This window comes from Artemia sp. Qi Xiang Cuo, chromosome 19 (genome assembly GCF_049724085.1).
Source record: "Artemia sp. Qi Xiang Cuo chromosome 19, ASM4972408v1, whole genome shotgun sequence".
Taxonomy (NCBI): domain Eukaryota; kingdom Metazoa; phylum Arthropoda; class Branchiopoda; order Anostraca; family Artemiidae; genus Artemia; species Artemia sp. Qi Xiang Cuo.
In genome coordinates this window covers 54395007-54410442 of record NC_142812.1, presented here as the reverse complement: position 1 = coordinate 54410442, position 15436 = coordinate 54395007, and the positions used below count along the sequence as shown (strand labels likewise).

General features: G+C 36.5%; 1 protein-coding gene across 1 annotated transcript; it reads left to right on the top strand.

The window, feature by feature from the left end:
* The first annotated feature begins 957 nt into the window (after window positions 1-957).
* On the top strand, window positions 958-1956 carry LOC148941009 (E3 SUMO-protein ligase ZBED1-like). The gene has a single exon (XM_089105139.1). The coding sequence runs from the start codon at window positions 958-960 to the stop codon at window positions 1954-1956; it is 999 nt and encodes a 332-aa protein (XP_088961265.1).
* The last annotated feature ends 13480 nt before the right edge of the window (window positions 1957-15436 follow it).

Below are 15436 nucleotides of genomic sequence, written 5' to 3'. Positions count from 1 at the left end.
GGTAGGGCAGGCTGAATCTCTTAAAATATCTTAAATTTTTGCTGTGGAAAGTAAATCCTGGAATAGTGTTCGGCGATATTCGATACGATACGATATTTATCGATATATCGACCGAAATATCGTTATCAAATATCGGAAACCAAATATCGATATTCCGATATTTTACTTTTCGCGGCACTGAAAGACAAGCGTCAAATCAAAAGCAATGTGCCAACAGGAAGTTGGTGAGTTACACCATTCCCATTTGCAATTTCATTCATTCAGTTGGTCAGTTGGTTGCGAGGAGCAAAGATCAGTAGGTTTTGTTACGAATTTGATTGCCGAGATAGTGTTACGAAAGTGCAAAGGTAAGCTATGTGTTTTAGGAGTGACACCTTTGTGCTTATCCTTCTCTTAAGTCTCCTCTAGTTGTGTTTCCTTGTAATGCTGACTATTACTGCATCTCATTTAGCCTAGAGCTTGCACCTATGAGTTTTTGCCACTTCTAACACTGATGGGTATAGCTGCAGGTTACCTACCCCTGAGAAAAATTGTAAATTTGAAATGTAGGACCATAATGAGATAGCTAGGAAACGAACATACCATTCAATTTAGAATTCAATCCTCTATCCATATATAACAATCATTTATGGTGGAAATTAATTCCAGAAATCTAAAAAAGTCTGAAATTTCCAGATTCTCGGATAGGAAAACCCTATTTTCAGTTGTTTTTTTTTTTTTTTTGGCTTACTTGGAGTTAAGGGTGAAAGCCACCACACCTAAAAGCCTGCAGCCCACCCTTGAATCCCGTTCTATCCCCAAAAAGCTTGATTTATAGAATCTAGAGGATGAGTTTCCACTGGAAATGATTGCTACATTTCAATACAGCATTATGGTAAACTCTGAGTCAAATGGTATGTTTATTTCCTAAATATCTCATATATATATCTATAAATATCTAGATCGCAGATCTAGAAAATGGGCAGTCCTCTGTGGAAGTACTTCCGGAAAGTAAACGCCAAGTCTGTTGTCTGCCTAGTCTGCAAATTAAGCGTCATGACAGCCGGTAACACCAAAAATCTCCGATCCCATCTAAAAAACAATCACAAGAAGGAGTTCAACGAAATGGAGAAGCAGCCGGTCCCTGGAAGAAAAAGACCTGCTAACAGTACTGAAGAGGAGCCCGACGCGAATACAGACTCAGAAATGGAGAACGAAACTGAAGTGAACAGAAGTTCCAGTGAACAGAAACAAGTCAAGGTTTCAGAGTTTGCTCAGCCCTTGTATAATAAGTCTCATCCTCGGAAAAAGCAATGTGATCGTCTGCTGGTCAACATAATCGCAACTGACATGCAGCCTCTTTCATTGGTCAAGAATACTGGCTTTCAGCAGTTCTGTAGAGCTCTAAATCCCAGCTACACATTACCGAGCATTGAATCTATAACGAGAGACTTGCTCCCAACTTACTATCAGCAAGAAAAAGAAAAATTCTCCATCCAGCTTGGAAAAGCACACTATGTTGCTCTTACTACTGATGCATGGACATCACGGTCTACAGAGGGTTATATGGCCATTACAGTCCATTTTATTCATGAATTCAAGATGCACAGCAGGGTGATCAGTACAAAGAAAATCGAAGAGCGTCACCCAGCAGAAACTCTCAAGAGACTTTTACTGGAAGTAGCAGAAGAATGGAAAATAAAAGAAAAAGTTGTGGCCGTTGTCACAGATAATGCGAGCAATATCAAGAAAGCAGTTAACGATGCCACCAAGGAACTGAAATCCGGCTGGAGGAATGTATCGTGCTTCGCGCACACGCTAAACCTTGTCGTGCGTGCTGCAATAGACGAGGCTCCATGCTTCAATCCGCTGCTTTCGAAATGCCGAAATGTCGTTAACTACTTTCATCGAGGTGTCATAGCAGCGGACAAACTCAGGAGCAACCAGCTGTGTAATGGACAAGAGACTCAAAGCTGATGTTGCCACTAGGTGGAACTCGCTTCTTTTGATGGTCAAAAGTTTGCTTGATATGAAGGATGCAGTTTCTAGTTCGCTTGCCATGCTTGGAAAGCTTGAGCTTCTTTTACGGAAGACGAATGGGAAAGTCTCAGGATTATCATAGTCTTGCTTCGCCCTTTCGATGAAGTCACAGTTGAAGTCTCGGCGGAAAAGTACCCATCGATTTCGAAGGTCCTGCCGCTGACAAAGATCTTGATCCGCCATCTAAACTCCATTTCGAGTGAAACTTGCGATACTCTCGCAGCCGAACAGCTACGTTTACGTTTCATCTGCCACATGAAAGATCGGTTTCAGGGACTTGAGCAAGTGACGCCTATAGCAGTGACTACGTATCTCGACCCACGGTTCCGGAAAGCATACGGATATATATCTCAGGATGCCGTTTCTTCTATAGAAGCAAGGATTGCAAGAGAGCTTGATTTCCTATCTACTTCAGTGGACGCAGCCGAAATAAATGAAGCAGTGGCTTCATTCAACAACTTAGGTGACCTATGGGGAGCCCATGATGAGCTCGTCGGTGCTACAGAAGGGAACAGTTCAACGACAGCTGCTGCAGAGGGCATCCTCAATCTAACAAGCTACAATCGTGAGAATCCAGTGGCTCGTACTACTGACCCCTTAGTGTGGTGGAAGACGCACTACCAGTCTAGGAGGGTCCTCGCAGAAGTTGCCCTGAAGTTCCTTTGTGTTCCAGCAACTAGTGTCCCTTCAGAGAGGGTGTTTTCGAAAGCTGGTCAGCTGATTAGCGAGTGGCGAAACCGCCTAAAGGGAGATAATATAGACATGCTTTTATTCCTTGGACAATAATGTGCCCCCCCCCCCCTTCACGGCTTTTTGGATGCATTCATCACATGTATACGATTGTATACATCGTTTGATGCATTGCCTGTAGGAGTCAAGAGCTGATTTAATTGTGCTAAATTTGGTTAGCGGGGGGTTTTCATACACACCCCCTGACATTAAAACGCGTTTGATGCTATTACGAATGAATTACTGATCCCCAATTCTTACAAAGCGGATTAATCATCTAAATGTCTCATGTCTAATTCTACTCACAAATCGTTCGACGAGTTCAGAAAAGTTTTGAGCAGAAAACTAGATTCTATTATTGCTACGCAGACACAATTAAATAATAAGCTTGACGGAATTACTTCTGAGATCGCGTCGCTGAGAACGGAGGCTGCCGACCGAGATGTGAGGCTTAATAACTTTGAGAAAACTATCGACGAGTATGTCGACAAGTACCAGGCCCTGGAAAAACAGCTATTACTTATCGACGTGAAAGATCGCCGTCTGAACCTTATTGTGCATGGTTTACCGGCAGAAGAGCCTAACAAGAAAGTTGAAGATAGCGTCATTAAATTAGTTAGCGAAAAGCTGGGTGTAACTAGTGACATATCTATGACTAAGTGCTATCGGATTTCTTCACGGGCTGCAAACATCACAAATAGGCGCAGCAAGCAAAATAGCCGACGCAAGGAGTCCCCCGTATTTATTTCACTAAGCTCGGAGAGTGATGTCCAGTCGATCATGAACAATGTTAAAAAGCTAAAAGGTAGTGGGATTATAATCTCTACAGACCTGCCCCCTGCTCTCAACACGATTCGAAACTCCCTACTCTCGAAATCACAAGAAATGAAAGAGTCGAAACATATCGTTTCATCCAGAGTGCGTTACAAGGGTATTAACTTATGGCTAGAAGTGAAAAAAAGTGATTCTTCTGACTGGCAAAAGATTAATTAGTTTGTTTGTAGTGTATACGCGGACCATTATTTGTTTTATTTGTTTAATGAAATACGTCCGTGATCGAGAGATGAAACAAGTTCTTTTGTTGGTGTGTGTCATGATTGGGAAAATGACCACTAGTCAGTGTTGGTTTTTTTCTTTTCGTTGTTTTTTTCTTTCTTATTGTGTTCAGTGCTCAATGCGACTTCGACTTGTTAAGTCTGCCATGCCAGATTATGCTTCATCGTCGCTATTCTTTTTTTATATTTTACATAGGCCTAGAAATAAGGTTCTGTTTTTGCTTCGTGTGTTTTTTCAGTTGAAGATAAGATATTTCACAATACGTGCCGTACTCTTACACATCAAGGTTTGGTTGATGATTTATTGCCGCATCACTACAGACTCCCACCAGACGGTTTGGTAAGTCAAAATGATTATGATTAATTCTGCTGGTGATGGGACATCGAGTAGGTTGAGATTTTTTGAGAGAGACCCATTAGATTTAATAAAAATTTCTGCAGATTGTGGTTTTTCGGATGATGAATATGATATTTCTATTAGATCCCTCCCTATTAACAAATATTTACTCCCTAATGAGATTAACAAACATGTTTCTCCTGGTAGTGTGAGGCTGGCGAATTTAAACTGTTGCGGTTTGATGAGTAGTTTGGACCATTTATCTTCGTTCCTTCCATGCTACCGAGTTGATGTATTAGCTGTATGTGAGACTTTCTTAAATGAGTCAACTAGTCACCTAGCGAATATTAAAGGTCATAATTGTATTTCTAAGACTAGGAATGACAGATCGAGAGGAGGCCTTGGTTTTTTTATTCATAATGATATTACTTACAGGATTGTTTTTGATTTTGATTCTATGTATGAAGAAATGTTGTTTGAATTTTTGGTTGTCGAGCTTGATTTTGGTAGTGAAAAAGTGTTGTGTTGTTTGTTTTACAGACCACCTAGCTCTTCAGTGCAACATTTCATAAGTAAGCTTGAAGCGTTTTCTTCGATCACAATCGAGTGAAATCGGAAGATTATGTACATGGGGGATTTTAATATTGATATACGTATTACTGGTCATGATCTTCCATTTACACCATATTTACATTCAGCTGTTGATTTTCTGACATTTTGTTTTGCGCTGGGGCTTCTCCCAGATTGCCATATTCCAACTCGAGTGGTAAGCTTGAAAGCACCGATAATCGACAATATTTTTCTGAATATGGAATTTGATTCGTGTCATGTTATTATCGATGACACGTCAGACCACTTTATGCTTTTGATGGAGATAAAAACTGGGCGACAAACGGCGACTCCGATCAAAACAACTAGAAAGCTTGATGCTACATCTGTTCAGCGGTTGAATGAACTGCTGCTTAAAATTGACCCCTCTCCGTGCTTAGACTGCAAGGATGTAAATCAAGCTTCACAGTATTTTGTCAACGAATTTACCACAGCACTTAATGTGGCTTGTCCGATGTTTTCGACCCGTCTAAGACGTTACAATAGATCTAAAAAGCCTTGGGTTACACGAGGACTACTAAGGTCAATCCAATCAAAGAACAGGCTGTATAAAATATATCTATCGAATCCAGATGAAACAAATCAAGCCTTTTTTAAAGCTTACAGAAATTGCTTAACCAAGGCTCTCAGGTCTGCTAAACAGCTCTACTATTTGAAGGCCTTCAATAGCGCGCATGGATCTCCTAAGAAGGTATGGACATTAATAAACGATTGTATCGGCAAAAAAAAGTTGAATTCTTTTCCGGACGAAATAATGCCACCAGGTGGTGATCCAGCTGTTAAAGGAAAACTTAACGTCGCCAACATGCTCAACACGCACTTCGCTAAAATAGGTGAAAACACGTCGGAAGAGGCATCCCAAAAATCAACGCCAAATTCTGCTGATTTCAAAAGTTTTCTACCCTCTTCTACTGACCGCTCCATATTCCTCACTCCAGTCTCGTCTGCTGAATTGATGCTTGTACTTCATCAACTCAAAAATGGACACTCAGAAGGAATCGACGGATCTTCTACGAACTTGCTTAAATCGAGTATGCCTAGTATAGTAAATTTTCTTGTGCACATAATTAATCTTTGTTTCAAGAATGGTATCTTCCGTTCATGTATGAAGTCCGCCCGTGTCATTGCACTATACAAAGGGGGAGATACAAATGGTCCGTCCAACTATAGGCCCATATCTGTTCTATCTGCTTTCGGAAAAATTATTGAACGTTGTTTGTACGTGAGGATTGTAAATTTTCTTGACAAGAATGGTTTTTTCAGAAAGTCCCAATTCGGGTTTCGAAAAGGACATTCTACAGAGCATGTTATTTTGGCAGTAACCCAGTTTATTCATGATGCCTTGGATAAGGGTGAAATTCCAGCTTCTATATTCGTGGATATACGGAAAGCGTTTGACACTATTTGTCACATGATTTTAAATGAAAAATTATCTAATTGTGGTATACGTGGTTCGGCTAAATCGATAATATTGTCATATTTAAGCGATAAAGTCCAGTGTATTGATGGGGGCGAAGTTATATCAACGTCTTCGAACCAGTCCAATAAATTTGGAGTGCCCCAAGGTTCAATTCTCGGCCCTCTGTTGTTTCTAATTTATGTTAATGATATTAGTAATTCAGTTGAGGACCTAGGGCTGACCGTTCTCTTCGCAGATGACACAGCTTGTAGTGTCTCTGGAATCGATGAAGATCGTGTCAAACATAATTTAAGTCTAGTATTCGATAGACTAGTAGCATGGTTTACGGCAAATAGGCTAGCTCTGAACACTTCAAAAACAAAGTTTATGGTATTTTCGCGTACGTCACGGGCACTTCCATGTCTGAGGTTGATTAAGTCATCTGTTTCAGGTATGGATATATCACGTGTTGAAATTATTCGTTACCTTGGTGTGCTGGTTGACTCAAATTTGAGTTGGAAGCCGCATATAAATGGTATAAGATTGAAGCTTGGAAGGAATGTGGGTATTATGCAACGTATGAATTTCATTTTGCCGCTCGAAGCTATGCGTTCTATTTATTTCGCTCTTGTTCATTCTTATCTAAATTATTGCCCACTTATTTACTTGAATACTTTCAGATCCCATTTAATTCCGCTTCAGAGGCAACAAAATAAGGCGCTTCGTATTTTAAAAAGTTATCTTCCTTCCCCAGCATCTTTCCCCAGTAAGTCTTCTACAAAGAGTTTATATTGTTTATTGAATATTCTTCCTGTTGAACTTGCAGTTACTTTTAACTCGATATTATTCAAGGTTAATCATAATCTCCTGTCACTGCCCAGTTATTTCTTTACTTTTGATTTGTTCCTAGTTGCTCCGCCATCTTCTCATCTAGCTCGCAGCATACGCAAACTACGCCAGCCGTTGATAATTTCAGAGAGGTCCCGGTTTTCTCTACGAAATAGTGTGGTTGCCGCGTGGAACCAATATGAATCTATTTTTGATTTTGATGTGTCGATCGGAATTTTAAAAAATAAAATAAAATCATTCCTTTTGGACATTTATTAGTCAAATATTATTTTAATTATTTTTTTTTTTTTTTTTTTTTTCTCTCTCTTCTTATTTTTCGATCCCTCTCGGATCTTGATATCCTTCTTCTTGTCCCATTGCTGGTTGAGAGTTGTTTATGTATCGTCGGGTGGGTATCTGCTGTGATGTGGTGAGTAATTAACTTTACATTTATTGATTTATTTATATTTGTTTGTGAAGTCTACCATTTTGAATGAAAATCCGTATATTTCTTTATTGTTTTTCTTTTTTTATCTGTGCAAAACGAGCTTGTCTCACTGCCAGATATCTGTATATATTTAGTGTCATTATGTAAGATTGAATAATAAATGAACCTGAACCTGAACCTGTAGTTTTGTTTGTTTTTTCTCAATACTGAAGTATAAATTAGTACAAATAAACGTTTTTAGGTCTACTAGTTCTTTCCTACTTGGGCCTTGTCAATATCGTTATCGAATATCGAAATATCGATATATCGAAATTCAAATATCGATATTTCGATATTCCGATATTTGCCAATATCGCCGAACACTATCCTGGAATAGTTCTCATTTTTTAGAATTATTTTACTTATGAATGTGTCGGTTTCTCAATCTGAGCGTGGGTTTCAGATTTAAAAGTTAGATAGAGGGTGTTGAATTATTTCCAACATTTTTTGCAAGTTGCAAGATACCAGTTTTGCAAGATACCAGAATACTGGGTTTCAGCGCCCTGATATACTCAGGACAGTTATTGGCAATAGGTGCTAGCCTACAAACGGTAACCTATACGCATTTTTCTTGTTTATTGTATTAAAATTTGACTTCCTTCGCAGGGAAGTTGCTCCTTTTTATGGTAATGCCGGGGGCCTAGCAGTTTATACTGTAATAGCTATGATGACACGCTCCGATTGGGACAATTAGATGAAGGTAGGGCAGGCTGAATCTCTTAAAATATCTTAAATTTTTGCTTTTAAAGTAAAGTCTTAAAGAAGAAGATGTGTCCATGTGGAAAGTAAATCCTGAAATAGTTCTCATGTTTTAGAATTATTTTACTAATGAATGTGTCGGTTTCTCAATCTGAGCGTGGGTTTCAGATTTAAAAGTTAGATAGAGGGTGTTGAATTATTTCCAACATTTTTTGCAAGTTGCCTTGAGAGACAAAAAGGATTTTAACCATCAAATTGTTCGAGTTGTAGCAAAAAGATATAAATGTTATGTCATTAGATAGTTTAAGGATTCTTGATGTTTATGCCAATTTTCTTAATTCTTTTTACAATGATGGACGCATTTTGTAGGATTGACCCTGCTCTTGTTCAATACTAGTACCTTATAGAAAAAGACATGCATCTTCGTTCATTTAGAAAATTGCTGAACAATGGTTGTAACTTCATCCTTTCTTTTTTCCTAATGTATTTTACAAATAAAGACTATTATTTGGAATAATACGTCTATAATAAGACCATATTCTGGATCATCACTGCAGTGGGTATTATCTGCTGTTGGTTTTCCCTCTCCTCGCTATTATCACTAGCTATACTTTATCATAGAGCCAAATTTATCTTGTGTACTTATGATGGATTTGATCTGGTGGACTATAAATCTGATCGTATTGCATTGAAAATAATGGTTTTGTCATACCATTTGGTCATAAATGGAAAATAAACTAGGAATTGGTATTTCTTTTTTTTCTGAACACTGATGACAATGGAAAGAAATGGGAAGGCTAATCCAAAAAAGATGTTGATTTCTAATAGGATTTTGCAGCAGGGTCGCTTTTGTTACTCTTTGTATGAAGTCACTTGGTTGTTTTCAGACAAGCGTTTACAAATCATAAATTAACGTGTCCTAGAAGAGTCCTAGAAGAGCACTTTTACATTGGTATTATATAGACTTGACTTTCGCAAGGTAAAAAAAACCTCATTCTTATGAACAACAGCTGATTTTTTTTCTTGACTTTTCTGTTTTGTTTTTTTCAGGAGCTTCATCAATTGCTAAACACCAAGGATATGAAGGGAATTAAGAATGGAGATATTTCTGATTGAAGAACTTTTTTCAGCTGTGATTTTTTAAAGTAGTGATCTCGGTGTTTAGTGAATTATTGAACTATGGGGTACTTACAATACTTTCGAAAACGATAAAAACATTTCATATAGTATCATTCAGACGTCTTTAACGAATGGCGTCTGAGGAGAAGTTTTGACTTGTTTATCTGAAAAAAGCGGTTCAAGTCTCGTGACAAATTCTTTGTTTGGTGGAGCACTCATAGCTCTCGGCTCAGATGGGACTACCCTCGTTGTTTTTTTTTTTTTTTTTCTCGTACCATCAGTTTTTAGTAACAATAATTATTGAAATTGTATTATCTTTTCTACTGTATCATCTGAAATCAATGTAACCTCATCAATTGATCCTTGCTTATGAAATATTTGAAAAAAGGTGTAAAATCCACATCAGATATTGCAACGTGAAATAGAACTGGCATGCGCTAATAAATTTGTTTTGGGAACAACTTCAAAGAAAAAATCAAGAATGGACGAATTATATTGAACATAATAAAAATAGTATTTCAACTAAAAAGCATTAATCCATAAAATAGGAAGTATTTCTACAAAGAAGAAAGAGAGGCGACTCTCTTTGGGTTTGAATTCTCAAAGGTATGAAATTTTAAAAGGATTTTATTCTGGATATTGCCTCTCTTGGAATCAGTAATAAAGCTAATGCAGTCAAAAAGGAAAACTTTCCTTTTGGAAATGCACACTGCTGAGCTTACAATTTAAAATTGAACCATGTACTTTTGAAACAGTAAATATGTACAAGTCCAATTTGCAGTGACAAGTTGTTTAGTTCAAAGCTGTGAATAATGCACCATAAACAAAACACAACTGAATTTATTGGTTAAATTTTGTTGTCAACAAAGAATTTATCCCTTTCTTTCGCAAGAGATGCTAATAAAATGTTTGACTGGATAAATTAATTTCAAATTGTATAGATTAGTCTATTTTTCAAAATCCCAATTCTGAGCGTCTGTTTTTAAAGCTCATTTTATCCTTTTTTTTTCTTTCTATGTTAAGTCTTGGGGGGGATGAAATAATAGAAATTGGTGCACTTTGGCTGTCATACCTGGCAAGTTAAAAATCGCACTCCCGTACTCATTGGAAAGTTGTGAGATCCATGCTTGGTTTTCTGTGACAGTGAATTCAAGTCGATAGTGGAAAGGGAATATACCTAGTTTTCTTCTTAAAGCCTGTTTTGAACTCCACACTTTCTTCAACGAAGAAGTGGTGTAATCGCGCAAATTTCCCCATCGTAAACTATTTTGTCTTCAAAGCAATATATCAGTAGCATTAAGGCAAACATCCAGTTTTAATGGGAATGGGACTATGGGATTAAAAAAAGAAAAAAAGGTCAAGTACCATTTTTTATTATAAGAACCTATTTAAAACTTCTCCCAATCTCTACTGGAAGCAACTCGATAAATATTCAATCAATAGAAATTGCTGAATATAATGGATTTATCATTTTATTTTTAATAATATTAAATTCAGAAGAATTCTTGCTTAAGATTGTTATCAAACTTCCTCTTAACAATGTGAACATTCGAAAGTGAGGTGAACTAAGTGAATGAAACTTAAATGAATTGAAACTAGAATCTAAAATATGTCCCTGGAAGCTCCTTTGAAGAATCTATCTCTATCCCTTACCTCTATAGATGATGCCTACCTTTGATGAATTTGGACAACCTTTGCAGTATAAAAATTGAAATTTATGGAAATAGACGTCTATCACCTGTTCACTCGCTTTAACCATTTAGGCTCCCTTTTTGGCTCAAGAAACCATGCATACAACCTAAAAAGGGGTGGGGTAATATTTTATGTTTTGGCTGTATTGTTGGGATATAAGACGGTGGCGGGATTGTATTTTTTCTTTATTCTGGAACTCTATTTTGCAGCCAAACGATAACTTTGTCTTCACCTTCCAAGTTTTTTTAGTATATTTTCACTCGGACGGTGTCGAAAACATTCAACTTACATTAACTTTGAACTGAGAGAATTGTGAAAACTAAAAGTGAATAACTTACTACAAAAATCAAGTATCTAGTCAACATATCTAGCTTTAGTTTGTGCTAATGTGTGGTGACGGCGCTGATTCAATTCATTCTTGCGGTTCTTGTAAGAACTTAAAAGGATCAAGGGGAAAGGTTTCTGAGGTGGTTTATAATTGGAGAAAAAGTGGATGTTATATCAACTGGAAATTTTTTTTGTGGATACAAAAGCTGGAAAGGGTGACTGGGTTGGGTAATGCCCATAGGGACAATGTCTTTAAATTTATTTGTTTATGTAGTCCGGAATTCGGGTTTTTTTTTCTATATATGTTGAAATGCATTAGCTAGTAAGGTTTTTGGTGCTAATAAATAGAATGTCGTATGTTCATTTACAACGGTTTAAGGGGTTTCAGGCTCATTTTTAATTGGTAAAATCGTATTTCAGAATACGTTTTTGGGCCTTACTGAAGTAAATGCTTATTTTACAATGAAAAAGGTTCTCACTTGAATTAAAGATTCTTACATAAGATCAAATTCAAAGGTTGTTACACAAGATCACTTTGACATTTAAGTCACAATAGAGAGAAACAGAAGAGCGTTTTGAAAACTAATGCTTGTTACTTTAAATCGTTCTAGATTTAATCTGTCATCAATTTTTTGTATCTAATTACTGGTAACGACATTTATTTTTACATTCTCATGTAAGATTTAATACCATATAAAAATCATGGAAATTACGGTATTTCCAATTCCGTAATTCTTTTTACCAGCAAATTAACGGCTTAGCGATGGGCGCGCCACTCTCTGGGTTACTGGCGAATATTTATGTGGAACATATTGAAAATTGGGCTTTGGATTCGTATTTTGTTAAACATATCTTTTGGGGACGTTATATGGATGACGTAATTTCACTCTGGAACTATGGGGAAATTGAGCTTAAGGGTTTTTTAGATCACCTTATTACATATTATAGAAATTTACAGTTTACTTTAGAAATTGAAATCGCAAATAAATTCCAATTCCTAAATGTGTTAATGATTTGTAGCTTCAATAAACTCAATTTTACTATTTATAGAAAACCAACACAAAATAATAGATGTTTGCATTTTACACCAAACCACCCCCAAGTTAAAAGAGCAGTCGTAATATCCCTCGTCGATCGTGCCCTAAATATTTGTTCTAATTCCCACATCACAGCAGAATTAAACTTTATCAAGGACATACTTTTTGGAAATGGGTATCCTATGTTATTTATTAATAGTGTAATTAACTGTAGACTGAAAAGGCATTCCCGTAAAATTAATGATAGTTGACCAAGTGAGATGTCTGACAAGCCCTTAAGCATAATTTACCTCCCCTATATCCCAAAAATCACTACAAATCTTAAAAAAGTTTGCACAAAAAATAATCTGTATGTAGTATTCACAAATAATTTTAGAATCATAAATTTTCTAAATTCTTGTAAATATAAAACCCCAGTTACTCGCCAAAGAGGGGTCTATCAAATACCATACGATTATGGCAAATATTATATAGGTAGAACACACCAGAATTTAGAAAAGCGCATACAACAGCATAAAGATGATGTTGTCAAAGCTCTAAATTCTAATGTTTCCACTGTTTCATCTGATTCTGCATTAGGCACCCATATTTTTGAAAATCCTAGCCACAATATAATTTTTGATGAATCCGCCCTTATTAGCAATGACCTAGGCATAAAGCAGGTAGTCCGAGAATCAATTGAAATCAGACTTAAGATTAATAATAATATTTCCTTAAATAGGGACTTAGCGGAATATACGCTAAATACTCTATACACAAATTTAATTAAAGATGATCTTACAAACTATTTTAAAAAACCGATAGACATTAGCACAGAACCTGTCACAAAAAGACCTTTGAGGTTAGCTGCCAAAAAAGCTGGATTAGCAATAAGAACGTGTTTTTAAATTATTTTTCTTTCATTTCATTGAATCGCCTTGTTTTACCATACTTTTTATCAGTCCTGGTTGAACTTCGCTGAAGTAAGGATGCTAGGACTGCTTTGAAAATTTTTTTTCACTTTTTTGGTTTTATTGGTCGCATGTTGTTGTGAGTCTTTTTTTTTCTTTCATATATTTTTGTCTTGCTGAGGACGGCCCTTGGACATAGGGCCGAAATATTCATTCAAATTATCTCCACTGTCTTACGAAAAGATTTCCCTTTTGTTCTTCGTACTTTTGTTGTTTGTTTCAGAAAAGAACGATAGGAGCATGTTCCGAATAAGGGTAGATTCCAAATATTGTGCTATTTGATAATCTTTGACAAAAAACCAGAAACCTCATTTGGGTCTATCTCTACACTACCACCATAACGATAAAAAATAAAGAATAATTGAATATAGTCATACAACACCTCATTTGAAGCTCCTGACATAAAGATTTTAAATATCTATGTCTTATGGATTAGCATTTGAGCCAAATATGAATATGCCATGTTATTCATTGAAAGGTACTTAGATTCCGGGGTAGCATGGTTTATTGAGGTAAGACATTCCTAGGCAATGAAAACTTCTCCATTTAAGATGTATGTTACTATAACAAATCCTTTTACGAACTTTCATTTTTCTTGTTTTGACATGGAGGGTTTGAGAGGAAAGGGGAGATGGGAGGCAAAAGAGAATTTGTGTGGGCCTTTTAGGTTTAATGTAGAAAAAACACTAGGAAGATGTTCAGAAGAAGGGTAGCTTTCAATTGATGTGCTGTTTCATAAGCTTTGACAAAAAATGAAAGACCTCATTTGGTCTACCTCTAGACTACCTGTGTAACAGTAAAAATAAAATATAATTGAATATAGTCATGCGACACCTTATTTGGAAGCTCCTGATATAAATTTTTTAAATATCCATGTCTTATCCAATAGTTTGTGAACAAAATTTAAATTTGCCTTGTTTTTCTGGGAGAGGTACTGATCTTTAGGGGTGGGGGGTTTCCGGAGCTCGGGCATTCCTGGGCAATGAAAACTTCTCAATTTAAGATATATCTTACTATAACGAATCTCTTTACGAATTTTCATTTTTCCTGTTTTGACATGGAGGGGTTGAGAGGAAAGGGGAGATGGGAGGCAAAAGAGGGTTTGTGTGGCCCTTTTAAATTTGTTTAAGAAAAAAAAACTAGAAACGTATTCAGAAGAAGGGTAGCTTTCAAATGATGTGCTGTTTGATAAGCTTTGACAAAAAACCCTCATTTGGACTACCTCTAGACTACCTCCATAACGATAAAAAATAAAATATAATTGAATATAGTCATACGACACCTCATTTGAAAGCTCCTGACATTAAGATTTTAAATATCTATGTCTTATGCAATAGTTTCTTAACCAAATTTTAATTTGCCTTGTTTTTCTTCGGGAGGTACTGATATTCAGGGGTAGGATGTTTTATGGAGCTTGGACGTTCCTAGGCAAGGAAAACTTCTCCATTTAAGAAGAATGTTACTATAACAAATCCTTTTACGAACTTTCATTTTTTTTGTTTTGACATGGAGGGTTTCCGAGGAAAGGGGAGATGGGAGGCAAAAGAGGATTTGCGTGGCCCTTTTAGGTTTAATGTAGAAAACAACGCTAGGAACATGTTCAGAAGAAGGATAGCTTTCAAATGATGTGCTGTTTCATAAGCTTTGACAAAAAAAATGAAAGATCTCATTTGGGCTACCTCTAGACTACCTCTGTAATAGTAAAGATAAAATATAATTGAATATAGTCATGCAACACCTCATTTGAAAACTCCTGATATAAAGATTTTAAATATCCAAGTCTTATCCAATAGTTTTTTATCCAAATTTAAATTTGCCATGTTTTTTTTGGGAGGTACTTATATTTAGGGATAGGATGGTTTATGGAGCTAGGACATTCCCAGGCAAGGAAAACTTCTCCATTTAAGATGGATGTTACTATAACAAATCCTTTTACGAACTATCATTTTTCTTGTTTTGACATGGAAGGTTTGAAAGGAAAGGGGAGATGGGAGGCAAAAGAGGATTTCTGTGGCCCTTTTAGGTTTAATGTAGAAAACAACGCTAGGAACATGTTCAGAAGAAGGGTAGCTTTCAAATGATGTGCTGTTTCATAAGCTTTGACAAAAAAAGAAAGACCTCATTTGGGCTACCTCTAGACTACCTCTGT

Excerpts from the sequence above, each read along its gene's own strand:
- LOC148941009 (XM_089105139.1), top strand. The coding sequence starts at position 958 with ATGGGCAGTCCTCTGTGGAAGTACTTCCGGAAAGTAAACGCCAAGTCT.